We start from the raw sequence: 26,895 nt of genomic DNA, 5'->3' as shown, positions 1-26,895 counted from the left end.
AAGGAGGTACATCTCAGGATCATGGCCTTTTTGCAAGCGAGGCTTGGGTTCATAGGTGTAATGTCTGAAGGATCACAGGAAAGTCAGGGTTTGGCCCAGTGAACTCTCAGGGAAGCTGAAAATTATTTACTTGTACAAATCTGGTTGACCCATATTTTGAGCTGAGATCTGCAGATATGGCATCCACCAAACCAAGCTTCTTAAAAATATTAAGAAAGGACAAAAGGATTATTAAAAAAAACTACTTCAGAAAGCAATCTCTTTGGCAGGCTTACACCTTTCTCACTCAAACCACAAAAATCTCAAGAACAATCATACCATTTTTTAAAAATTACCACAAGTCTTTTGGTGTTGCCCAATGAATAGTACCTTTATTAACATCTTGGATGGAGACAAAATATTGTCAGGTCTCTCTAGACAATTCCTGCTGGAATGTTGCTTTTGGCAAATGTGTAAAATCACCAGATGACTCAGCTTTCTAATCAAAGAATGTAAGTAAATAATATCCTGAATGAAAATATTTGCTTTAATACGAATGGTACCAATTGTCTTTATCCAGTGAAATGTGTAAATATAACAATGCAATACTTTGCATCCACCTTCTGTTGTTTGAAAACACTTAATTTTTACAGTTATCTTCTAAAATTAAATTAAAAAACACACCCACATAAACAAATACCAATCCAGGCTACTTTTGAGCTATAACTTTGTCTTTAGACAAAAGCACTTCGGTGTGTGTGGATCTCACAGGAAGCAGGGGAAATCCAAGAGCAGACTGCAACTCTTCCCCATTGCTTAGTCCTTCTGCATCTTGGTTCAAAGCAAAATTAGATTCTGATCCTGCATCAGTCACTTGAGAAGGGCTTGAACCTCAAAAATTAATGAAACCCTGTCCCATTCAACTTTTCTGACTGCTGTATTCAAAATGATGCCATTAACTAGTGTTTTGAAGCTGTCTGCTTTATCTTCATGTTATCTCTTTCCTTTCAATGCAATAAAACGCTCAGATAAATGGAGATTTGATATGACATCTAAGTATTTTATTTCTTATGATGACTTTAAGAGAAGCTCTGGATGATATATTGAAACCACCAAGCTATTTAGAGGAGGGAAATTAAGACTGCTACTACTATGGCAGCCTCTTTGGTTCCACTTTGAAGGATAGGTGGAGACCTCTGGTCAGTAATTTTAAAAGATTTTTTTTTTTTTTTTTTACTCATATAAATATTAGAGGTAAATGCCATCATCACCTCTGGAAATAAATGCTATGCATTTTTATCATAATGAGAATACTTTAAAACAAATATAAAAGATTCTGTCCTTCAAATGAACCTTCTGGCTGTAATTCTTTGCACATTGCATAAACTGCCATCAAAAGATTCATGTGCTACTGACCTACAGGAAACTAAACACTAATGAAATATCAAGTGATGAATTTCCATATAATAAATTAAATTATAAAAAAAATTGCAAATATGCTGCTGCCTAGTAAAATATTTGTAGACCTTAGACTTCATTTATCGTATATTGGTACTTAACGTGCTTCATTACTGTGAGGACTGGTAAATAACAGTACCAAAATGGAAATATTAATCTCATCTTTCATTAAATGGTTGTGGCAAATTATAAAGACTAAGAAAGCTGCATGTACACAAATTGTCATTACAGGAGCTACTCACAGTGCTGGAAAGGACGTGTATAGTATTCAGATGATGAAACACAGAAATCTCCTTGTATGCTTGAGGCTCATTAGGAATTATGCTGACAATAAAGCATTTAATCTCAATGTCAGGAATAAGGCTCTTGTCTTTAAGGTACAATACTTTGTGGAGAAAGTGTGTCATTAGCATTCTGGGAAGCCTGGAATTGTCTTAAGCTAAGTAATATAACATGAGTGCCCTATTCAGACGCGAGATCCAGCTCAGAGCTGTTCAGAAAAGGAGGCTGGATGTTCTCCAGCACCTCTCAGTGCACACATTCTCCCTAACATTCTCAGACAAGTTGTTGAAATGAAAGTTAATGCCACAGATGACGAGCTCACCGAACCGCCTGAATCCCAGACGATATTCCCTCAGCTTCAGTGGGGTGTGAGAGGGCAGGATAGAAGTGCCCTTGGGTTTCTGATCTGGGATTCACCCCCAGGGCCTTTTAGAGGACAAACTGGGTCACCTTATCCAGCTCAAGGACTGTAGGTACTGGCAAAACAGGGTGGGCAACTTAAGCAGCTAATTGCAAATATTCACTCCCTTTGTGGGCCCCGGATTAATTCTGCAGACAGCGGCAGGGCTGGATGCCAAGCACAGCAATTAAACCAACCTCCCGGAGTGAAGCCAGAGTCACTGAAAATGTGCCTCAGTTGCACAAGTGAGTCCTGATGGGGCAACTCAATTGTTTCCTCTTCTGCCTCCTGCACCTCTTCAAACACTTCAAACACTTGCATGCGGTATTCCCTTTAGAGCTCTTATTTTATTAGGGAATAAGAAATTAATGCTGCGTAATGAAAGCTCTGAAGCTCTGACTACCCCTTACCATGGAAAATATTGCTATTTAATATTTCAAACATTTAGTGGATTTAGAGGCTTGCCTTTTTTTTTTTTTCCTTCAGGTTTTTCCAGAGCAAATATCGTAACTCTCATGTGTGCTTAGACTTGCTCAAATAAATCAGTTGATTTACGATGCTCTTTAATCTGTTCCTTATTTTTATGAATTAGAATAAGAACTGTTCTTGTGAATCAAAGACTGAGGATGCCAATGTTTTCAGCAATTTATGTGCTGACTGAGAAAATGGCAAGGATCTGCTTAATCTACCCTATGAATGATATCTATATAAATTTGTTTGCTGGCTTCTCTGAGAAAGTGAAATCGCCTTGTTCTGGTCTTTCAGGAACAAAGGAAATGGTGGTTGATGTAGATGACAACGGAGTAATTTCCTTGAACTTTGAATGTGATCAGATGTCTCCAGACTCTAAGTTTGTTTGGTCCAAGAATTATGAACCAATTGAGGATGACTCTCGACTGAACATCGATGCCAAAGGCGGAAAGTAAGAACCCTCGGCGGTAGCAATACTCTCGTGTTTTAGAGATCTAGGCTGGTCACAGAAACCCATCCTTTTCGATGTATGACCTCAGTAAGAGTTACATCTGCCTCTGTTACTGGAAGGCTACTTTATGAGTATTCTGTTGTCCAGCAAGTCCATATGCAGACCATTTGGAAATTGTAGTTTGAACAGAATGAGTCAGGCCTCCTGTTAGGCAATTGAGTTATGTTTGGGCATAGGGAGAGAAAATCTGTGCTCTGTCATCTTGTAGCCTGTCAATCAAGGAAAATTATTATTATTCCTATTGTTATTATTTTATCCTCCAAAGGATAAAATTATCTGGTTGCTTGCAAAATGTTTTTACCATGTAACACTGTTGCAATCTCCAGAGATGCTGGAGTAAGCAGGACTCTCTTCTGACGGCATCACCATGGTCTGATTTGGTAACTTCTCTAATGCTCTACAAGCCTACTCTGTTTCTGCAGGCTTTTAACAGAGAGGAAGAAATGACAAATGCACAGGTTCAGCCTATGAAGCACCTATGTGCTCTTCTAGTTGTAGAAACCATACAGAAAGAAACGGTGGCTCACCACACTCTTGGTATTGCACGTGAAAACTGAATCACCCTGTACTTACAGTATCTTTTCATGCTCATCAAAGACTTGACAACATGTTTTTAAGCATGCTTGAGCTAGGTTAAACTAGCTATCTCCAGTGATTTTGGCACTACTTGAGACTTGTGCTATCTCCATTTGTACCACACGTGGTAGGACCTACCCTGGTTTATACTGGCCAGAGCCCCACATTTTCCTGTTCAGTCAGAGCGAAAGCTAATACCACACTATTTTTACCTGGTGTTATAGACTTAGAGGAGGGGTTTGGTTCAGACTGATCTCATCTTTTTATCAAAATGCTTTTTTTTTTTTTCCCTAAAGGTCAAAAGCTACCTTTAAGGATCTTGGAGAAGATGATTTGGGAATTTACTCTTGTGTTGTTACAGACACTGATGGAGTTTCAGCAAGCCACACAATTGATGAGGAAGGTAGACACAATATCTATTAAGCATGCCTGTTTTGTTTTCACATCTGTTTTTCCCTACTGCTGTGTCTCTCAGATCCATAAGGCATGCACACCTTATATTATGCCTTTTACGTCTTTTGCAGAAATGAAACGCCTACTTGCTCTGAGCCATGAACGCAAATTCCCAAGTAAGTGAATCAAACATGTCTGTAGGGGAGAGTTTTGCATGCAGTGGGGTATCACAAAGCTCCTGCCACCATCAGGTAGGGAAGTCACTGTAGTAATTTCAAGTGAAAGTGGTTTTGAATTGAAAATCTAAGATTCTTCCCCCTCCCTTTCTTTCAGTACATTTGTGTAATACTGATATTCTTCCTGATCTGTTGCAGGCTACTGGTCTAGGCATATAATGTCTATATAACAGTTGGAAAATAAGTATCCCATTGGCTTTGTTTCTTCTGCAGAACAGCCTTTTATACTTACTCAGCATACCTAACATGATTTGAAAACCTCAATTTGAAAAATTATCTAACTTTACGCCAACTGAAGTTAGCATAAGTTAAATTTAAGGTTAACAAAGCAGGCAACTGTAGTAAATTCAGCTGTAATGATCTATATATACAGAATTTTCCTGCTGAAATTAATTCCCTCCCTCTTTCCTGTAACACTTGACAATATTAATATCCTTCCTTCTGCTTGGGATGGTATTTTGGTCAACTCCACAGACGTCCCATACCTTTGTGATATCCTGGTAGTAGCACAACTTGGTTATTTTCATTGGAATGTAGCTTCAATAATTAAAAAATAATAATAAATTGGATTGTATAATAAATCTTATTACACACAACAAGATGAGACCTAAACCTTGTCTCATCTTCTCCCACTAGATTCTCCTCTTCTTCGTTCCAGGCACTAAAACTCTTGCTTATGTTCTAACATCTCCAGCTTTGTGCATGCACTGCTGGCACCTCTGAAAACTCAGCTCACATCGCGCCTCTCAGCCCAGTCAAAGCTTGGCTTGCAGAAATGGCCTGTCTTTTTGCCCACATCATCTCTCTCTCTCATTTCCTTCTGTGTCTTTTCCATATCAGCTCTACACTTCTCAACACATTGTATCACCTTTTGGCAGCTTAATGACAGTCCAAGCATCCCCTTGGTTACTCCTGCTCCTCCCAGTTGTTTCCTCCTAATTATATCTTCACGCTGAAAGTTAGTCATCACAAAACCTTAGTGTTGTCGCACGTCCTTACTCGCCCTGACCCTTCTCTTCTGGGTGCTCTTCCACGCTCTGTGTTCATAACTAATGTCACAAAATAAGCTCCTCAGGACACAGACAGTGTCTGCTTTTTTGCATCATGTTCGGTAACAGTACATTTCTGGCTGGGCATGAGGTTCCAGGAGGCACAGGCAAAAAAGGAGATTACTGCAGAACACATCCTAATGTTTCAAGGAGGAAACTGTCTTACTTGCTTTGGCTACTCTAGGCCCTGTGGACAGTGAAAAAAAAAAAATTACAAATAGGGGTTGAGATACATCTGGCTATGGCTATGAGGCTAGAAAAACAATAATGAGCTCCTATGGATCAACATGAAACTTTAGTCATATCTCCAGATAATCAGTTTGAGGATTACCCGAATTGTCTAAACAAAATGAGTAGCTAGGCATTTCTGATTCAACATGAGCTCTTGCATGTTGCTTTGTTTGTACTTCTGAACTGCATTTAATTGTAACTTCTGCTTGGAAACATCTGCAGCCAGTAACTCCATGGGAAAATGGGTTGCTTGAATAATGCAGCCTTACAGAATGCGACTACCTATGGGCGCAATAGCGTATTGGTGCTAGGTAAAAATAAATTGTTCCAACTCTTAAATTCAGCAACTGCCTGAGGACTCCCTGTCAAGTGCTTGTGGTAATTTGTGATGCTATACAAATAGAATGTAAAACCTTGTAAGCATGATGGCTGGAAAATGCCTAAAGTAGCTGTCAGTTGGTGCTTATGGAAATATTTTAAAATAAGACTTTTGCTCATGGAGGACTGTAACGCAGATTCATCCAGTTCCTTTGGGCTGGGGAGTGAATGGCCTTTTCCCAAAAAAGAATCGGTTTGCATCCTTTCAGCCCTTTATTTAACAGCTTCTGCTATACTTTCCTGTCTGCCATGTTAGACTAAGATATTCATAGTTAATTGCATGCAAATCAAGTGGGGGTTTAAAATTGCTCTTTAAAAAGAGCTGACAGTGAGACAAAAGCAGCGCAGCCTGATGTCTATTCACACCTTCTCCCTCTTGCTTCTGCTGGCTCCTGTAGCGTTTCAGTCGCTTTGTTTTGAGAAATTATGCAAGACTTGAGATTCCTTTTGTTTTTTACAAGCAAAATGATGTGCTGGGTGAGGAAGCTTCACACGGACCATTTGCACTGCTGGGGCACACTCCTATGGGGTTGTTCTTTGCTCTGCTGCCTCGTGGTAACGCTGTCCCTCCGGGCTACTTTTTAACTGTTTTCCTCTCTCTGGTTAAGCCTGTGCCTTTTTCATAATTTTCTTTTTTCCCTGTGACTATTGCCTCCCCTCCCAGAAGCCTTATTTTCACCAGAGACAGGTCTTGTGCCACTCAGGTACCAAAAGCATACATGCAGGTGTGGGAGGGTGTAAGTGAGGGGAAGGGGTGAGCATGGGAAAGGAAGACGTGGGGGGTCCTCACGCCCTTAACTTTGTTTGGCAGTGGGGTGGGATGGTAGCTCTGCTCCAGAAGGCATCCCACTCATTTAGGACGGTGCAAATAGAAAGACGAGAGACATTAGACACTACGGCAGTCCCAGTCCTCTCCTGCTGTAGCTGGGCCTTTGCATACATGAAGTTGAATAGAGTAGAATACAATAGAGTAGAGTAGAATAGAAAAGAATATTTTCAATTGGAAGGGAAAAACACCCCTGTCATGGGATTTGTCTGGGAGGAGATGCATCTTTACATTATCACCAGACTACATCATCAGGCATTTTGCAATGTGTTTGTACACTGTCCTCAGCTGTTCCATGTTACACCCTTGCAATGCAGGCTTTACACTGCTGTGAAAGTGGAGATTGGGGTAGAGTTCACATACAGCATACATACTCCCTAGAGTATGATTTTGTTGAAAATCTGAGCATCCACTAAGACAGCTAAACATGATGGAAGCCAATAAAATTAGCAATATGCCCTAATATCAGAGTCTAAATGCTCATATTTAATGTTGCTGAGTAAGATATCTTAACAAAAAGTTAAAGTGAAAGCAAGCTGAGGACTTTTACTAAAAAGAACAAGGAAAAATGGAAAAAAAAAAAAAAAGACTAAAATTACCTGCAGTACTCTTTACATGATTTTTTTTTTCCTGCTAACACAAGGAATTGGTCTATATGCAAGCGATTTCCATTATTCATAGGTAAAAAAATATGTACCGGAGAGATTGAGGGTGTGTTCTGATACTTAGTGAATTCTGGGAGATGGATGTTCCCCCCAGCAAAGGACCAGAGTGCTTACAAAAGTCTCCCAACCTGCAGCTCAGCAGCTGACTTTCTGATCTGGCTTCATACTTGATGTTTTTTAGTGTTTTTTTCTGCTGAGTCAATTCACTGTCTTATAGTAACATTGTTAAGCGACTCATTAAACATGGGTCTGCACCATAAAAACTCACATCATGCTGCAGAGATACTTGCAGTTTGCCTTTGAATGTATTAGAATGGAGCGGCACCAGCATAACTCAAATCCTGAACACTTCCAGTCTGTACAGACCTAGTGATTGAAGGAGCAAAAGATTAAATCTTGTCTGTCATCCTATCTATATGCGGGTGGAGAGGCATTCTGTCTACATGAAGAGCTGTCATAAGCTAGTTACCTTGCATACAGTATCTGACTATGAAAGGAAGAAGTGGCCTTCTGATTACAGAAGAAAATAGTTGTTGGGGCACAGGCAAAGTATATGCTTCATTCTTTTCTTTCTTCTTTGTAGCTGTCCCACTTGCCTCTGAGTTGGCAGTGGAAATTTTGGAAAAAGGAGAAGTGAGATTCTGGTTGCAAGCTGAAAAACTGTCTGGCAATGCAAAGGCCAACTTTGTATTTAATGATAAAGAGATTTTCAATGGAGAGGTAAGCTTTTTCATTGCTTACAGGTGTTTGCATTTTTATGAGTATCAATGAGTATTAATGTCTCTGTCTCCAACATACTTCGAACTAGTGTTCCACACTAACGCATTTTCATGAGAAATAACATATGCCATTGAAAACATCACTAGAAAGATTTTGTCTGTAGTCCTGAGCTCCAGCTGAATTCTACTGGATGCAGTTTATAAAGTGGAGTTAAATGACTTCCTGCCACCTTTGTGAGTACCACATGTTCTCTTAACTAGTGGGGACCATAGGAGTTCCTGCAATAAGGTAGTCCCAGGTAAGCAGCTACTGTGGTCTTGAAGGAGTCACTGCAGTAGCTCAGATTCATCCTATCTCCTTCATCTATGGCCCTAGCATACCCTTGTGCTCGGTTCTCACCTTTCTTTGCTGTTTGGAGGAATTTGTTACACCAAGGGAAAATTCCCAAGTGGTTGTTTCCAGCAGCAGAACTTGTTACTTCCAAAGACATGACACAGCATGCTTTTGTTGCAACACTGATAGTGGTTAGAAGGCAGAGACGGAGCATTCTACACAAAAAACTTATTAAAATGCCATTGTCTCAAAGTAATTGTTATTCTGAAGAGATGCAAATCTAAATCTTTCTAATGAAAAAGAACATGACACTCACCATAGAACACGAATGTCACATGCTTTTATAGCATTAGTAAATAGGCTTCACCTTTAACAGATTTCTCATTTATTTGGTTACGTGTTTAGAGCTGGAGCTAGAGATAGTGTTAATCTGAATAAGTGGAAATCTGAATAAAGAAAACAGAATTTCACCTAAAGATACCATATAAAGTTTGGCAAATATTTTCTGACTCTGATATCCATTAATTGTTGCTTTACTTTCCACTCCTGAAGAAATATAAAATGAAGGTGGACCAGAAGACTGGCCTTGTTGAAATGATTATGGATAAACTTGAGGACAAGGATGAAGGGACTTACACTTTCCAACTGCAGGATGGAAAAGCAACCAATCAATCCAGCCTTGTCCTCATCGGTGATGGTAAGCTAATCTATATTGCACAGTAGGCTGGAAAACTTATACCGAGTTTACCTCAGTTGTCATCTTCACTTTCCACTGTTTTCAATACCCATAGATGTTCCAGTGGTTTTTCATGTCACGGTGCTTGCCTGCCTCCTAAAAGTCAGAGCATGTGTGTGAACTGAAATTTTTTAAGTGCTGGGAGGAAAGGGAATTGTTATAGAAATGTAAAATATTGCAGCCTGTCATGGTTTGCTTTTCTATGCGTGGAATGAAAATTTCCCATGTAAAAAGCCCATTCAGGCGGGAACAAGTAGCTGCACCTCTTAGAGCTCGAGTGGCTTGCTGACTCTGCTGCCGCTCGTTTGCCTTCCTACCGAGAGCAGAAAGTAGCTGTATGAATGGGGATTACGCTTCATCAGACATGACGCATTAAAATCCTGATGACTGCAAGCAGCTAGGAAAGTTGGGTTAGCTGTAATCCGCTTCTGACACTTTGAAATGTTCAGTGAAAACCCTGATCCTATGGCAGGATTCTCACTGACCTCCAAGGGACAGAGTTGCACCTAACTGTCATAGTGACATACAGTACCGTACAAATGGCACGTGATGTTTAACCTTATATTTCTTGCTGGTTTTAATTCCTAGTATTCAAGAAGCTGCAGGATGAAGCAGATTTCCAGAGAAAAGAGTGGCACAGGAAACAAGGTGATAATATGGATATTTATAAGAATCACATATGTGTTAGTCTGTTAAGAGTTTGTTTATATTTATATATGTTAATTTGAAATAGATGGGTTTTGTTCTGTTATATAGTTGCTTACCTTCTGAGGGAGAAATAGGAAAAATAAAACCCCATTAAAATATAACAGTATTCTTGTCAAGAAAAATACATTTGTCTTTGGTTTTGTATCGTGCATACCATTGATGTGACCTTTAAAAACATATATGTGATTTTAAACAGGTCCTCATTTTGTGGATAAACTGGGATGGGAAGTTACCGATGACTGTAACGTGATGTTGAAATGTAAGGTAAGGGGCAAGGAAAACATTGAGTACAATGTTCAAAGCACTTTGACCTACCACTGCTTAGAGGGTGAGGGTGGGAAGGGACTAAAGACATGCCCTTTGCTTGTGTACTCCCAACTGCATATGGGATAGCAACAGAGCCTCTGAAGGCTGATCATGCTGGGGTGACCGCTCATTGCGTGTAACAGAATACCTTGGAAAATAGCTTGAACTTTTTTCTTCAGGTCTGTCAGCCACCCACCCAGGAGAAGGCACCTGAATAGGAATGACAGGCCTTTGTAAATCCTGGGACTTTCTCATTTTTGGCTGGTTTATGTGTGTAGAAATCCCCTGGGCAGGATCCACTGGTTCCCTGGGCTCCTTGAAGCTGTTGGCAGTTCTTTTCTCTCTCTTTTCATCCCTGCTGTTTCCCCTCTGCATCCCTCATTTTAAAATGGAGGCCTGCAATAACTCACTCTGATCAAGTTGTAAAGCTTGCTGTTCTTTTATGAGAGACTTGAACAGGCTAACCCATGCGACACTAAGTTCCCCTGCTCAAATGAAGAGAATAATTACGCTGTGGTTTTCATCCATCTTAGGTGGCTAATATTAAGAAGGAAACACACATTGTATGGTACAAAGATGACAGGGAGATAATGGTAGATGAAGAACATGACTTTAAAGATGGCGTGTGTACTCTGCTGATATCAGAGGTGAGTGACTGTCCTTGTTAGCCCTCAGCTGAAGTCAGTGCTATGAATTCAGATGAACGATACAATCTAATCTGATATTTCAGCAGAACAATCAAAAAAGGAAGCGGGTTTTAAAAATGGAAAAACTCGCAAGGCATCTGTGTTTTAGCTAAAGCAAATGTCGATCTATAACTGCTCGTTCAGATTTTCAGGAAATGATGACAGAAGAGATAATAAGCTTGTTGCTTCCTTTGTATCTCAGTTTAACAACAGAATGAGAGCATGTTTACGTTTCGAATGGCATTTGGGAAGCACTTGTCACTCAGGCTTTCAGAGGACCACCCTCTCGGAGTCACCAGAGAGGTCTGGTCCCTACCCAGCCTTGCTGCAGACGGGGGGTCTGGTCCCTACCCAGCCTTGCTGCAGACGGGGGCTGTGACCTGCATTCACCACTTCATCTCTTCACTCTCGGCTCTTTGGCTGAGGAAGGGAAGAAGTGTCAGGGCCCCCTGGGGCCAGGGGTTCCCCCATGGCTGCAGGCCAGGACCCCCCAGCCAAGGTCCATCCCACCACCCCAGCCAGGAGCAGGGCACCCTGGGGACGGGACATCAGCTGGGTTCAGGAGTAAAATCTAGATTTTTCTACAGTAACTGTTCTGAAAACTGGTTTTACCATTACAATATTGCAGTTTTCTAAGAAAGACGCTGGCACTTACGAAGTCATACTGAAGGACGACAGAGGAAAGGACTCCAGTGAGCTAAAGCTTAAGGACACAGGTCAGAGCCACTTTCTGCATGCTGGCAGCCACACCAGCTGCTAGCCTGACTGCTCGCCTGCAAGTGGGTTTGGGGTAATAAGGCAACTGCATGCGTCACCTTCCTGTGGCTTTGTTCCTCCTGTGTATAAGATCGTCTCATTAGAAAAACTGAGATTTTTCAGTTCAAATAATATTTGCATATAGCTTATTGCATTCTGTATAATTTGAATTCTGTATAATTTTGGGAGAATACGATGACTAACGCTAAGCAAAACGGTATCAGGTTTCCTCGGGGGGCCATCAGTACTGTAAGTCTACAAGTAAGGACAGAAATTATAGAACTAGATAATTTTAAAAGATTTCACATTTTTATTATGTTTTGCCGTTCATTTATTTAGGGACCTATCCACTCATTGTGATTACTGTATTTTTACATTTTGCTTATGTTTCCAAGCAAGTGGAGAAAAACCTGTCCATTAGAATGTATATAGATGGGTTAGCATTCCAACTGAATAGTGTTATTTAGGGGGGGGGGGGGGAAGATAATATCATTTTGTTCAGCTGCAGCATTATTCATCAAGGCTGTTGTTAAATAAAGTCTGGAAATGAGGCTATATTTCTGCATTACTTAGATTTCTAATATGCTTTGTAAGGTAGGTCTGATTTATTTTTCAAACCTACTGGGGAGAATATTTCAGAGCCAGTGCTTGTCCTATTATTGACTGTGCTTGAGCTGCAGACACAGAGTCTTAGTCTCTGGATTGTATTTCCACAGCTTTTGCAGATCTGATGAATGAAGTATGCAGAAGGATTGGTAAGCACTTAATTCTCTTTTCAAATGAATGACTCATTGTGCCACTCAATGAATGGCTGCATGGCTGCATAAAACCATGTGCTCTTCTTTCAGCTTTATCTGCAACAGACCTGAAAATCCAGAGCACAGCTGAGGGTATCAGACTGTACTCCTATGTTACTTATTATGTGGAAGATCTGAGAGTAGGCTGGGTGCACAAGTAAGTATGCAAAAGCTTTGCAAAAGTCAGTGCGATTTTCTTTTTATAGACTCGGAAAGAACCTGGATATATGAGAGAGACGAGGCCCAGGTTTATTCTCGGCTCTCATGAGTCCTTCTCTCATATGAGTTAGTTTCAGTGAATTACACCCATGTGAAACCAGTATGAGAGTCAGGTGTTGGTGGTGCAGGGCCCTCCTGTCGTCTCCCTTGTGAGACAGACAGTCCCATGCCATGGGATGCTGTCAGGGCCATGCTGCTTCAGAGCGCTTCCCACCTCCCAGATGGGAGCTGCATCTTTCCCTGAATCAGTTTTAAGGAGCGATGCAAATATAACCTGAGAGACTGACAAGCTTTAAAAGAGGCCAGTACCACGGGTTCAGAGATATGTAGCCTGGAGGTCTGCTTGTCTAGAAGCCGCAATTCACAGGAACTGGGACAAGCGGGCACGTCCTTTTAATGCGTAGGTTCATGTTTAGGAGGCAAAGCAAGTTTCAGCATGTGCCCAGGGCAGTAAAATCCAGACAGCCCCTCCTGTGAGAGCTACGAACCTAACCAAGACAAAGAGAAGAACTGAGATGTTTTAAAATAATTTGAATGCCCAGCTCCCCACAAAATTAATGGGAGCTGCATATCCAAATCCACAAGACAGCTTTGAATTCTCAGTCAGTGCAAACAGCATGCACTGTAAAACCCAGAGAAGTAAACTACTTAGATTTGATTTAATAGTAATAGCATATTTGAATCACTTCAAATCTATTATTACTATTCTTGCTGCTTCACTTCCTGTGGACATGGTAGTAGTTAGTCTTTAGGATGGAATCCAAATTACTGATCTCGCAATAAAACTCATGTAAATGAGGCACAGTATACCCAGGATGTGCTGTAGCAGTCTGGCTGTAATTATTGACACTGATGCTAACCAGCAACGCTGTCGGAGAAATGAAAGCAGTTTGAGGTTTTCCTGTTTCTTGGCACCCATTTTGACCTTGTATCGCCAGGAATCCTAAGCATTTCAAAACTGGAAGTGAATATGAAGTATTCTGGATTTCTCTTTCTCTCTTTTTTTTTTTTCCCCTCTCTCTCTCCCCCAATTAATTTTTAGAAACTAATTTAATCTTGAAGCACATCAAATTAATCTAGTAAAAATGTTCTTTGACCCTCTAGTATACTCGAAGTTATCAGTTTAAAGATAAAAAGAAAATGAGTAGCTTATTTGACTAATATCTTTTGCCTCATCCAGGGCAATTAACTGCTTAGCTAGGAAGCTGAGAAATTGGTATTTTTTGTGGAAGAAGATATGTCAAAGTAGTTTAATTGTAAACACCAAAGCATAGCAGAGCATCAGAACACGTTCCAACTAGGCAAACATGATTTGTGACAAAAGTGGGGGTTTTGGTAGGTACAACCCTATATATTTTTGGTTTGCCCAAGCAGAAATAAACCTATGCTAAGACAACGTGAAGATTTGAGGATGCACGGATTACCCTTCAGAGATCTGGGTTTTAAATCTGTATAACTCTTCTATGGCTCAGGTCATAGACTAAGATGCATAATCTTGCCACAAGCTTTGAGGAGAGCTAGGCCTTGAACAGGGAAAGACTGTCATGTCAATTCTGCCCCGCTGGCCCACAGCTTTAGTAAGAATTTCAAAATTTTCAAAGTATGGTGGCATACTATAGCACCTTGGAAGTCATTTAGTAACTGCAGACGTACTCAGTGACTCATCATGAGCAAATCCCATTTATACTCCAGCAAAACGAAAGGGTAATTGTTGTGTTGTGTTGCGTATTTTTCAGTGATACCCAGATTAGGTTTACAGACCGAGTGAAGACTGGTGTCACTGGGGAGCAGATCTGGTTGCAGATCAATGAGCCAACTCCACAGGACAAAGGCAAATACACAATGGAACTCTTTGATGGTAAAACAGGACACAAAAAGACAGTGGATCTTTCTGGACGAGGTAGGCCATTCCCTCTGCTAACATCATCTGTATGTGGGCATTACACTAGGGTAGGAGCATCTACAGCAGGCTCTTGCTACAGACCTGTTACCCTTTGGGTTGTAGGGTCTGTGTGTGTACCCAGCAGCCTGGCAGTGTTTGTGAGGACAGTGCAATTTGTTTTCCCTAACTTGTGCTCTCAGGTCATAAATTACAAACAGCTTTTTCCTATTCCAAATACCCGCTTACAGTTTGCCTACTGAGATGACAGCCCAGTTTCTGAGCTATCTTACAAAACCTCTTGTGTTGCTGGCATTGATTGGCAGTTTTAAATACAAGTTGTAGCACTGAATGCCTTCTGTATCTCTCCCAAGTAATATTTGGAGGAGGAAGTGAGGGACAAGTTCGTTCTGTTACTTTCCTACTGCAGTTCTTTGATGGATATAACAGGGCTCCTTATTCTTCAGAGATGTCAAGACTGGTCCCTTTCATCAGCACGATGAAGGAATGTTAGGGGAACAGCTAAAATTATTTGGATTGACTGTTGGAAGCTTTTACTCTGAGAGACCTCTCAGATCCTAGGGAACAGATTAACTCCTCCCAAATTGCGAGTTTCCATCCCCCGCTGTTCCTATCCCTAAAGCTTCACTTTGGGTCTGCAAGCTCTGTGTAAGGGCAACAACTTTATAATCATCTCCATGTTGCTCCTTCTGTACTCTATCCCCACTTTCTGAGAAAAGAGATTTCTTCTCCCCTTTCAAAGCGGAGAGGTTGACCTCCCACGTGATGGTAGCTTAGCCTTAATTTACGAAGGAGACAGCAGTTTGCTGTCTGGTTTGTTCATGGCCATCAGTATGATGCTTCAGAACAGATGTGAAAAGCACCTGGAAAAAACAGATCTCTTGTATTGTATAAGCCAGTGGTCTCCAAAGCGGGGTATGTGCAAGATGATCTGCTGGGGTGTGGGAAGAAAATATGAGAACTTTAGTACATCTATATAATTTATAAGTAAATAAATATACATATATTGGGGGTGCATGCTCAAAAAATTTTTACCTATAGAGGTGCACGATCAAAAAAGTTTGGGAGACCACTGCCATAAGCTATCATTTTGGTGGTGTATTGTGAGTTTCTTCTCTGCTTTGTGAGATAATTTCAGCCTATTGCTCTCCCGCTATCTTTTTGTCTTAAAGCCTGACTTTTAGAAGAAAAAAAAGTGTGTTTATGCATTCATATGTATATATAATAGCTGCTATATACAAGGTGGCATTTATTAGTTGAACCATTCAGCATTTTAGGGCTTATACAATATGCATGAATCCATACATTAATATTTCTTTAATGATGTCTACATTTTTAATTCAGTTCTACATTCTAAATTTAAACTTGTGATAATTTATCTCTGAACCTACCTTTAAAATCAACTTTTCTCTTTACAAAGCATTTGATGAAGCCTTTGCTGAGTTCCAGAGATTAAAGTAAGTATTATGCCATCTAAATACAGTAATGGCAGCCATAAAATAATGAGTATTTGTTTGTTTTGTGCTGAAGCTAAATATATCCTGTGAAACAAATCCTAGTCCTACAGAAGTCTGTAGGAGTTTTGCATGTGACTTCTTTGGTGCAATTCTTGTATAACAGTTAGGTAACGAAGAATAAGCAGTATTGCCAAAAGATGAGAGAGATTTTCCGTAATGGATTAAAGGCAATTAAAAAGATAAAATATTTTTCAATCACTCTAAGTAAACCTTAACTGAAATTGGACTTTCTTTTTGTTTCTTTCAACTCCAGGCAAGCTGCAATTGCAGAGAAAAGTAAGTGGGCCTTCTTTGACAATAGTTGCAATAAACTGTTTACAAAGGTTTTCTTCCTCTCCAGGATGGTTGTGTGTTGGGAGAGAGAGGGCATGTATACATGTGTATGTGCCTGTGCTCATCCTAAGATGAATTTGTCCTTACACCAAGGGGAAGCAAGGAGAATGACCTTTTAGTGATTTAACATTGGTGCACATTGCAGCTAATACCACTATAGTTATGGGTTATGTTGATTCTTCCAGTCTAAGCTCCTGTTCTCATTACCAGTTAGCCTTCTCTAAAAATTATCTTTATTGCTGAGATCTCTCATGCATGTTCTCTGCACAAAAGTCACTTTGTTTTCAAAGATGGAGAAAATCACTTGGCTAGTTTTGAACTACCTAAAATGTCAAATGGCTCTGCATTGCATACAGAGCTGGGCAAGAAAGCAACAGTAGCTTTTGCATTGCTTAAAGATGAATCTCTGAATATCCTGATACTTTTGCGCGTGTGTCAATTCCAACATAGCAACTAAAACAAAAGTATGTAATAATTACTTAAGGAATAAGTCATTAGAATTCAACTTGAATTATTAAGCTCAATATTCTCCCTATTTACAGAAAAATGCATGGAAAAAATGTAACACATCAAAAAGTTCCCCCACTGCAGACAACTTTCAGACCTGTATAAAAACGAGGGCAGAACTGGCATTTGAAAAGTTATTGGAGAAAAATGTGTAGAGAGATCTGAGCTCACTCCTCCTGAACATACGCTCCAAATAGAGCGGGGTTTGGAAATGTACAGTGATCCCTACGAGTCCCAGCTGAGACAGCACGAAGGGATCAGTAATAGCCCTGCCCTGGGCATTTCATTTCTAACCCTGGCCCATTTATAAGGGGCTGGCACGTTAATTGACTTAACACAGTCCCATTCCTGGTCTCATATGGTTATTACCCTGTGCTCCAGAGCACATCTTTTACAGAATACATTAGAGGGGAACATTCTGTATAGTCATTTCCTTCCTCTGCCAGGCTCCACCAAGACTTATAATGAAAAAAATCCATACTCCAGAATAAGTGCACCAAAGCCTGGTGATCAGCTTATTTGTATTTATGTAAGATTCCTATGGGACTTTGAGCTTAAAACTAGACGAAGTATCGATCTCGTTTACGCCCAGATACGTACAAAGCAGTGGAATTTCAGTGCTGTCACTGAGACTGTCTTTGCATTTAGATCAAAACCTAATCTCCACCACTTTATTAGCTGTCACTCGCTTCCTTTTGGAAATACAACATTTCTAGTTTACAACACTAAAAATTTAGAGTGCCAGATCTCAAAAATTCAGATTTTTTTTTGTGCACTCAGAAGTAACACTGAATTGATGGCAAAATCTGCAGGACACAGCACGTGTACTTTAATTCCCCTCTGTAAGTGATTGACACCAGCTCTCAACACATCTTTTGCTGTGAATTCAACGTTTTTTAAAGTCCAAATGGTGTGCTAAGAATGCCGAATAGCTCTCTGCTAGCACAGATATCAGAGACAAGTTGTACATAAATAAGATAATATGAAAGAGCTAGAGGGGAAACAGAATCTGGGACACAGTTGGTTTTGAGACACTAAAGAAAATTACTTATTTATTTCCAGATCGTGCACGGGTACTTGGAGGTTTGCCCGATGTTGTCACCATCCAGGAGGGCAAGGTACAGTAAATTAGCTGAAGCTTTACACAACAGCCCAACAGCTTGAATGCCTTTCAATGATAGGAAAATATTCACCTTTTTTTTAAAGATTCCATCTTTAAAATCTGCTACATTATTTATTCATCCCCTGCCTTCTGTACATAATTCAACAGTCTTGCACAGATGGGTTTATGCATTCAGGGCAGTATCTTTTCTTAACCATTAGATAAAAGTGAGATGACAATGTGAGCAGAGACTAAAACTCCTTACATAACCAGCTCTTTAAAAAATCATGCACAGGTTTCACAGTTATATTTTTTTGTAACAGGCTATCAGGGAAGTTTAATTCCTTATTTACAAGATAGCTAGTCATTCTATGTCTTATGCGGTTAACTTCCTCGCAACGTGGCAAGACAGTGACCCCTGTCAAGGCTGGCTTTTAAACAGTGTAAAACTAGTAAACCATTCTAACTCAATTCTCTCCCAGACAAAAGGAGATAGTTTTCTCTATTTCATCAGGGTAAATGGGAAAGAAGTCAAAAGAAGTCACTGGTGTTACACTGGATTACATTAGCAGAGCTTAGCTGAAAGATTACTATCAGGCAACCCCAGAGGAACAGGGCTACATCGATGCTTGAGCACAGAACAGAGGACCCAGAAAGTCAGTTCTCAATCCCGCAACTTTTTCCCAGCACGCATAATTTTCCCAGCTGCATAACAGCACTGAGACCAAGAAGTGCCTGCTCTCCACTTCCCACTGGTGTGCCACTAGCCGGTTCCTCTCCACAGTGTGGGTGAACATTGAAATAGGGCACTTGAATGTCACTGGAAACCTCTAACATGACAACTACAGTAAGGCAGCTTCGTGATATTTCTGGCTTTATCTGGCAGTAGGTCAGCTGAGTTAAAAGTATTTTATTATAAGCTGAGCAGAAGTGCTAAGAATCTAAAATCTTGATCTGAATCGCTTAACAATGCGAGATATAGCATAGCCAACAGATAGTGGACTGCAGCGCTTCTGGGAAAAATAAGAATGTTGGCATTACAAAATGAGATGACACTTGATTAAACCTTTCATTAAAGGATTTAGCAGTTTGGGAAATGTTGTAGAAGTAAGAAGCACTCGTATGAGCATTGCAGCTGTAGGTAGAAGACACAAAGAAATGGATTGAATTTGCAGATTCTCAGTTAATAGTGCTTGTGCTTGGAGACGAGATTCTGCCAAAAGAGAGTTGGTATGAAGTTGAGTATGAGCTCACTAAAGCGAAATGTGTAGAGTTTATAAAAAGGGAGTTTGTAAAAAATGAGTTGCAAAATCTTACCCAGACACACATTGTCCTTGACAGCAAGGACATTTGTGATGTTTGAATAAGTGACTGAAAAACTCCCAGAACTCCAGACAAATATCCTTGACCTTATGTTTCTGGATTCAGTAGATGATCGTTTTGAGAAACTGAGTAGGACAGAGAGTGATCGGGCAAAACAGTGCTTGTTTGGATGGTGTTGGCTCATCTGTCTATTGTTTGCATGTATGCTGGAGAGAGGGGAATGCAATTCTCTCTTGTGTAATTCATGCAAATTGCACAATCATCAAGGATTTTGAAAAACAGCAAATGAGGTAGCAGAGGACTGGCAATTGCAAGCTTTGATTCTGAATACAAGTGCAGCCATAACTAGAGAGCTATATGAACATATTGGTATCCCTAGACTGAACTTCCAAGCATATGCATGTCTTAAACTTAAACTTAACACTGTGACTGTGATGCTATTTATTGTCTTTTTACATGTGAGCTGAAGGATATGTGTAAGAAGGAATGAAGCAGTGTTTACCCAGTGTTAATCAAACAGCATTCCAGATGGCCTAAGAGGCTTTCACTGACAGACATAAATGCTCTTCAGCAGTGTCATATAATCAGAAAAGGCTAAGTGCCAGTTCATATTAGGGAAGAATTTGACCTGACAGAGAATACTAGCATAAGTTTTGTGTACAGCTGGCCAAATTAACCTAAGTGACTGTTTTAATGAAGGCCTGTAAGTGAATAAGGGGGTTTATTTTTAAGAGGAGAGGCTTAGGATTCTGGCAGACAGGCACTTTCAGACCTAGAAGCAACATGTTGCATCCTTCTGCCCACCAACTCCCCATTCTACCCTCCTGCCAGGGGCAGGTGCCCTCACGGGTAGGCTGGAAGAAGGGAGCAGGTTCCCCTGATTGAGCTGCTTCAATTCACTCACAGGCATCTTAGCCCAAACCACCCGTGAATGTGAGTTTGTGCTAATATGCAAGAGTAACGGCAATACTTGAAATACAGTGACACGTTTCCCTCCGCCATCTGTACTGCCCTGCTCATGATAATCTGCAGTGAGAGGCAGAAAAGGTAGTGGGGGGCACCAAGTGTCTGGACTTGCAGCTCCTGGTTGCTCCAAGTGCACATATCTCAGTGCCCCGGGTCCAGACTTGTTATGGGAACTTCTGTGTGGAGCTCCTAAATATTGAGATCCAGCTCAAACAGATGGGCTTTACTCACCCAGTGTTTTTCAGACAGATCAGATCTCCTCATAGATTTCATTCACTCACCATAACATCTAGACAGGTTTCCAGTCCTTTTCCCCTGCCCCTGCCCCAGACAATCATCAGAGCCAAACAACTACTGGAAAAGGGGGATTATCCTGAAGGGGAAAGGTGCCTCTTCCCCCCAGGAGTACAGGACACACTTTTTTTACCAGGATAAGGATTTCAGGTTGAATACAGCATTATAATCAGGGGTTTCAGTGAGTAATAAAGATATACAAGAGCAAAGACAATCTCCTGCCCAAAGAACAGAAAATCTGAAACAGATAGGTGCAGTCACAGTGGGCAATCGCTTCTCCTTGGCTAAAGCTCCATAATTACGGAACTGCCTTCCAGAAAACCAAAGATCTCACCATCCACATAATGAATGATAAGATACATCTCTGCATGTTAGTAGCTGGAAAATAAATAATAAGAGTTGGGAACATCAAGAGGAGCACCGATGTCAAACAGGAGCTAGTGATGCAAGGTTAAGCAAAATGCAGCTATTTTAATGAATGATTTAGAAGAAGAAAAGAGTCATCACTGCTGCTTGAATCTCTTTGAATTAAGGAGTACTGACACCACTTCAAACACCCAAGGTTTGAATGATGCCACTAATAGAGCTGTCTGGACATGGACATCAGCTCATTAGCGTCTTGGAGTGGCAGCTGGGGCCACTCACTGGTGATCTCTTCCTTGCTAGAGAATCAGAAGACAATAAAGAAATATCAAGCACCGGAAGGGACCCATATGCAATGCCTGGCTGAGGCTGAGGACATGTTTGTATTGAGAGTGATAAAGAAGAGGGGGGAACATAAAACCTGTTTTCTCCTTGTTTTTTGAAAAGATGGACTGATGTGGCAATCAAAACCACATTCACATTCACACCAGTGAGCTACAAGAGAAGGCAGTCAACAGCCCCACGCAGTCACTAGCTGTAGGTGCTGCAGGAAATCAGAGAGAGGCCATTTCCACCATGCCGTAACCCTCTCCCTTGGAATCTGCCTTTCCTTCAGTACCAAGAATTATGTGTTGTTGATGGAGGAAAGACTTCCCCCTCCCTTTTGTTCTCATTTTGGTCCTTAGGTGATGTGGGATTTATTTAATTTTTATTTTGTTGTCAGAGGTACAAGAATCTTTCATTTGTATAGAGGTATCCACTTTTTCTATCTGCTCATTTCAACAGCCTTCTAGGTATCTCTCTTCTGTCCCATCTTCCACCATCACGCTACCAGATAAAAACCAGAGAGGTGAAGGGAAGGTAGCCTGTAAAACAGATTTCTCACAGTAGATTTTTATCATGACAGCCTATACGGCCAGCAATGTGAGTGCTCTTCAGTTGTCTCTATTTTTGATGTATTTTTATCAAGAGCCTTTCAAAAAAAAAGTAAGAGAAATTTGATTCCAGTCAAGTGGAAGCTTGTCCACTCCTTATGTATCACTTAGTCCATTCCTAATGACCCACTGAAGAGAATTTTCTCTGCAGTAAAAATTCTTCAATTTCCATTTTAAAAAAATCTACATTGAATAACTTTTTAAGTTCAGACCAATGTACTATATAATACTCAGACATAAATGGATTCCTTCCTAAATAAAAGTCCAGAAGAAAGGCCTATGTACCACTGAAGTTTCATATGAACATTTTTCACATTTGACTCTTTATGGGATGTTCATTTTTGCAAATTCTTTTGAGAAGATTCCCATGGCCCTGTGACCAGAGGAGGGGATCATTTATATGTATCAGTATCTCCCAAACACAAATTTCTCAGCTGACAACAAAAATAGGAGGCCTGCACATTGTGTGCACAATAGACTCGCCAGCCTGCAGAAAGTATCCAACTGCCAGTGATCTCTCCAACAGCTGACTCTCTTGACAATGAAGATACTTCCTTCAGTCTGATGGGACTGAATTCAGCCCTTAGGAACATTACTAACATCAAAGGGAAATACTTAGACGAACACCAAAGAAAGGGTAAAGCGTGTATTGATTTCAGTTAAAAATAGTTTTATAGGAGTGCGTAAAACAATTCAAGTCTGTTGGAAGAGCTGTCAGGGCATAGTTTAAAAAGATCCTAAATTAAACAAAATATTCCAGGGACACTTTGTTCTTAGTTATTTAAAAAGGCAGGCATACTTTGTTTACTTCTGTGGTAAATACATAGCGAGCTTAACGTGAACAAATCCATCTGATGGTTCCTCAAATTCTCATTTCAGGTCTAACACACAAATGCAGATAATATCTAACTTTATATTAAACAATATGCATGGAGAAAGCTCTACTAATGATTATAACAGTAGAGAAGAAGGTCCATAAAATATTTAAAGGCTTTAATGGAGTTTTTGAATTAACTGTGTTCCTTCTTCTCCTTTATGATACAGAAGACTGACAAAAATTATTGATCACTGCAAAAATTATTGATATGCATCCATTTACTAAAAGCAGGAAGCTAAATGGGGAGTGGAACATTTGGAGAGTCAGGCATCAAAAAGGACAGCAAATATTTACTGACTCTTACTTATAATACTTTTGTACTTTCTCTGTAGGCACTTAATCTTTCTTGCACTGTCTGGGGAGACCCTACCCCAGAGGTGTCATGGCTGAAGAATGAAAAATCATTTGTATCAGATGCTAATTGCATCCTGAAATTTGAATCTGGAAAAAACGTCAGCTTTACCATTTCTACTGTGTCCACACTCGACTCTGGGAAATACAGCATCGTGGTGAAGAACAAGTACGGCACAGAGACCAGTGATGTCACTGTAAGTGTGTTCATACCTGAGGAAGAGAGACAGTCTGAGCAAGAGAAAAAGAAAGAAGATAAGAAAACGAAAGTGTGAATTTAAGACTAGGAAACAGAAGTATGGGGGAGATTTTGGATGACAGACTGACATAATCTGTGTGTGTAAATGGCTTTCTGCTTTAGCAGGCAGCCTTGGATTTTTCCATTCACTTCACTTTTGCTTCTAATACACTTAATTGTGCCAGGGAAAACAGGGCCTTTCCTAAATATTGTCTTACTGCTAACTTCACAGAACCTAGTGGTAGCATCTTCAGCCAGGCCAAATGCATGCTGGCTGTAAACACAGGTCCGCCATTTGACCCTCTTCCTGGAGCATTTGACCATGCAACAAAAATGGAAAGGGTGAAGAATTGTTTCAGTGGAGGCAATTGATGAGGTCGATGGAAAGATAAAAAATGACTGAGGCATTTTTGAGCAGCAGCTTAGATTTGTTCCAACTTTGGTAAAGTAGCATAGATGGAATGTGTTAGAGAATTAAATCATGGAGAAATTAGTGCTGGTTTTTGTCTACATTAAGGCCCCTTTGTATTGCTGTGTTAATTTAGAGAGGCCTTAATATGGGTGTCATTTACATCCATAAATATTGTTTAATCTGCCCAATTGGGGTAAAAGTACTGTAACATAAATGAAAATTAGGCTTAGGAGGCCAGAATACTAATGTGTGTGTGTGTCTGCAAAAATGTATGAACTCTCCTCTATGTTCACAAATAAACTGAATTCACTTCTTTCCTTCCATCACAAGCTTGTTTCACTGTGTCTTGTTTTACTGGTCACGGCTCTGGTAGTTGTGCACAGTATCTCAGTGTCTTAATGCTTTCACCACTGTAATTACCTCTAGCTTCCCTTTAGATCGCTGTTAATCTTCACTTTACTGTTCACAACAAAACCCACAATGGCATGTCGTCACACCTTTCTGTCCAGACCTTCACTACTTCACATGTCAACTCAATAAGGTATTTTTGCAAATTCAGGCACAGGAGTGGTCTCATGTGATTCAATGGACCTGCTCATGCATTTTGATTTAAGGGGGTTAGGTAAGTATTTTGTTAGACTGAGACCTCAGTTAATTTCTTTTAAAGCTACAAAGAGAATCTTCACTGGAACATAGAAAAAAATGTGGGGTTTTTTCAGATAAAAATGTTTCAGACAAAAAAGATTTGTCCAGATATTTGGACACACTAATATAGATTAAAAACTCCATGTCAACTATTTTACAACAATGCCACTGATTATTATTAGCTGAGGAAGAGCAACAGAATGTACATATATGTCCATCCTGCTGGACATATATATGATATATACATGTGATACAATACATATCATATATATATGATCAGAAGCAGTTATCAGCCCAATTGCTAATTAGGAGAGCAATGTGCCATATTAATAATTCTTTTCATTACTAGTCTCACAACAGCACAATTCTTCACATCAAAATCTAAAGAACTAACATATATATTTTCAGTATAAGCATGATCTGTGTGCACCTTTCACATACTTTCTCTTGTCGTTTTTAGCTACTGTGACTGCAGAAATAGTGCTGTTTCCCAGGCACTCATTTTGCTGCAGTATTGGCATTTCTGTGAGGATGCTACTAGTAAGTGCTGTACAGTTAATGCTCACTTAAACCCTTGCCATCTGAGGTTTACTGTCACCTAACGTTAAAGGAGAAGTGGAAGCATGAGGGAATTCTTAATGGCTCAGGTAACAATAGATTCAACACAGTTATCAATGGTGAAAGTGGTGATTTTTGCAAATTTTTAATAGGGTTTTTTTAAATCAGTTTCTATAAAGGGCTAATGATGAGGATCTTAATCATTAAAAAAAAACTAATCCAGATTTAGGTCAGATTTATGACCTACCAAAACACATTAGCACGTGCTTAACTTTATGGATGAATAGTACTGCCGGTTTCAAGGAACATGTTATCTTGTATAAATTTTTTTTCTTCCAGAATAGATTTCACATCACAGGGATTTTTAACATGAAATTATGTAGAACTAATGTGTTTTCAGCATTTCATATAAACAGTGTATGTGTTCACGTAGCCTTATCTTCTAAAATAGTTAAAACCTAAGTATCAACCTTGATGACATTATTGCAATTTTAAAGTTTCAGTGTGTAATTATGTACATTAATGAATCAATATCTGTTATTAAAAAAGTTCAGACTAAGTCACAACAGCTGCTTATCAAAGTAAAACAGCTTAATTTTTAAATTCCAAAATATAATCATGAGAATATCTGTAATTTGAGATACAGCAAGCTTTCTGAGTTTAAAGAACTAATATCAAACATTTGATAACTTTGCTTAATATGACATGAAGCCAATTCAAGGATGATAAGCAGGTCACTCCATCTTGGTCCTAGGACATACACCTTAAAAGCAACAGTGCCACATCTCTCTTCCATCCTCCAGGGTGCAAACAAGAATATGACTTGCTCTTCGCAATACCTGATAACTGATGTTTATTACTTAGCATTAGCATATTTTTAATAATGATTGCATTTTGGCAGCAGTTTGTTTCTACTATATCTTCAAAAATCTGTTCTCCTGCCTCCCTCCTTTTGGCAGAATTGTGAGGGAATACAAGTGGGCCACCTCACAGATAAACAGGATGGATTCCACTTCTCTTTGCTTCAGAAGATGTATGTGTCCCTGAAAGTTAGAGTAATAGCTGCTTCTAAACATGTTGCTGCCAGGGACTCAGTTATGGTGGTTTCAGACAGAATTTGTGACGCATCTACATTTCTTGCTTGTGCACTTTTTGTTCTTGCTTTGCTTCAGGTGATTGTGATTTCTGTGTCAGGACAGACTGACACAGTCCAAGGACACGATCAAAATAATATAACTGTATCTAAAAAGAAAAAAACAACGACAGCAAGCAAACGGAAGGAAGGGGAAAAGAAAGGTAAGACCACTTTCACCTTTATGGTCTTCTACTCCCATGAAAAAATGGTTAAACATTATGCAGTTAATAAGTCTGTGCCAATCAATATTTCTCAGGTCGCAAACAATCAAGTTTATAGTATGTATGCTCTTAATCAAAAACAAATGCAAAGTATGAATTGCCAGGTTAAACCTCAGTGAAAGAGATTTAAGTCAACACTTTTAAATCACCTTTCCACTGGGCTGCGAATTCTCACCTTGGCTTACCTGGCTGATTAAAGTTTTTTAAGCCATAATAAATACTTTCAAATTTCTGAATGCAGAGGAGAGACCTCCTAAGCATATATATATATACACACAGATGGTGTTATTTTCCCAGAGACTCATTTCAGCAGCTAGATGTTTGACACTTTAAAAAAAAAAAAAAAAAAGGCCTTGCAAATTAAGGGACCCTAAATGCCAAAGTGTTTTAAAAAACCCTGGTCATATAGCCACTATTTGAGATTAATCAATTATTCTCTCTTAGTTTTATGTCCATATTGAATGGTAAAGTTGGAATTACAAGTGACCATTTTTTTGTCCAG

The 26,895-nt window shown here is 39.8% G+C and overlaps 1 protein-coding gene across 1 annotated transcript in view; it reads left to right on the top strand.

Moving 5' to 3' along the window:
- Window positions 1-26,895, top strand: part of MYOM1 (myomesin 1) — a 73,586-nt gene that overhangs the window by 45,810 nt on the left and 881 nt on the right. The window contains exons 22-38 of the mRNA XM_072851298.1: window positions 2,885-3,041; window positions 3,974-4,080; window positions 4,202-4,246; window positions 8,039-8,175; window positions 9,061-9,205; window positions 9,833-9,892; window positions 10,149-10,216; window positions 10,792-10,905; window positions 11,573-11,660; window positions 12,417-12,455; window positions 12,549-12,654; window positions 14,453-14,616; window positions 16,037-16,073; window positions 16,387-16,409; window positions 18,036-18,091; window positions 23,166-23,381; window positions 26,210-26,333. Of these exons, the coding sequence (XP_072707399.1) occupies window positions 2,885-3,041; window positions 3,974-4,080; window positions 4,202-4,246; window positions 8,039-8,175; window positions 9,061-9,205; window positions 9,833-9,892; window positions 10,149-10,216; window positions 10,792-10,905; window positions 11,573-11,660; window positions 12,417-12,455; window positions 12,549-12,654; window positions 14,453-14,616; window positions 16,037-16,073; window positions 16,387-16,409; window positions 18,036-18,091; window positions 23,166-23,381; window positions 26,210-26,333 (1,686 nt within the window). The remainder of the gene's footprint in view (window positions 1-2,884; window positions 3,042-3,973; window positions 4,081-4,201; window positions 4,247-8,038; window positions 8,176-9,060; window positions 9,206-9,832; window positions 9,893-10,148; window positions 10,217-10,791; window positions 10,906-11,572; window positions 11,661-12,416; window positions 12,456-12,548; window positions 12,655-14,452; window positions 14,617-16,036; window positions 16,074-16,386; window positions 16,410-18,035; window positions 18,092-23,165; window positions 23,382-26,209; window positions 26,334-26,895) is intronic.

The sequence above is a fragment of the Ciconia boyciana genome, chromosome 2 (assembly GCF_034638445.1).
Source record: "Ciconia boyciana chromosome 2, ASM3463844v1, whole genome shotgun sequence".
Lineage (NCBI taxonomy): Eukaryota > Metazoa > Chordata > Aves > Ciconiiformes > Ciconiidae > Ciconia > Ciconia boyciana.
The sequence above is the reverse complement of the archived record's forward strand: the minus strand, read 5'-3'. Positions and strand labels throughout refer to the sequence as shown.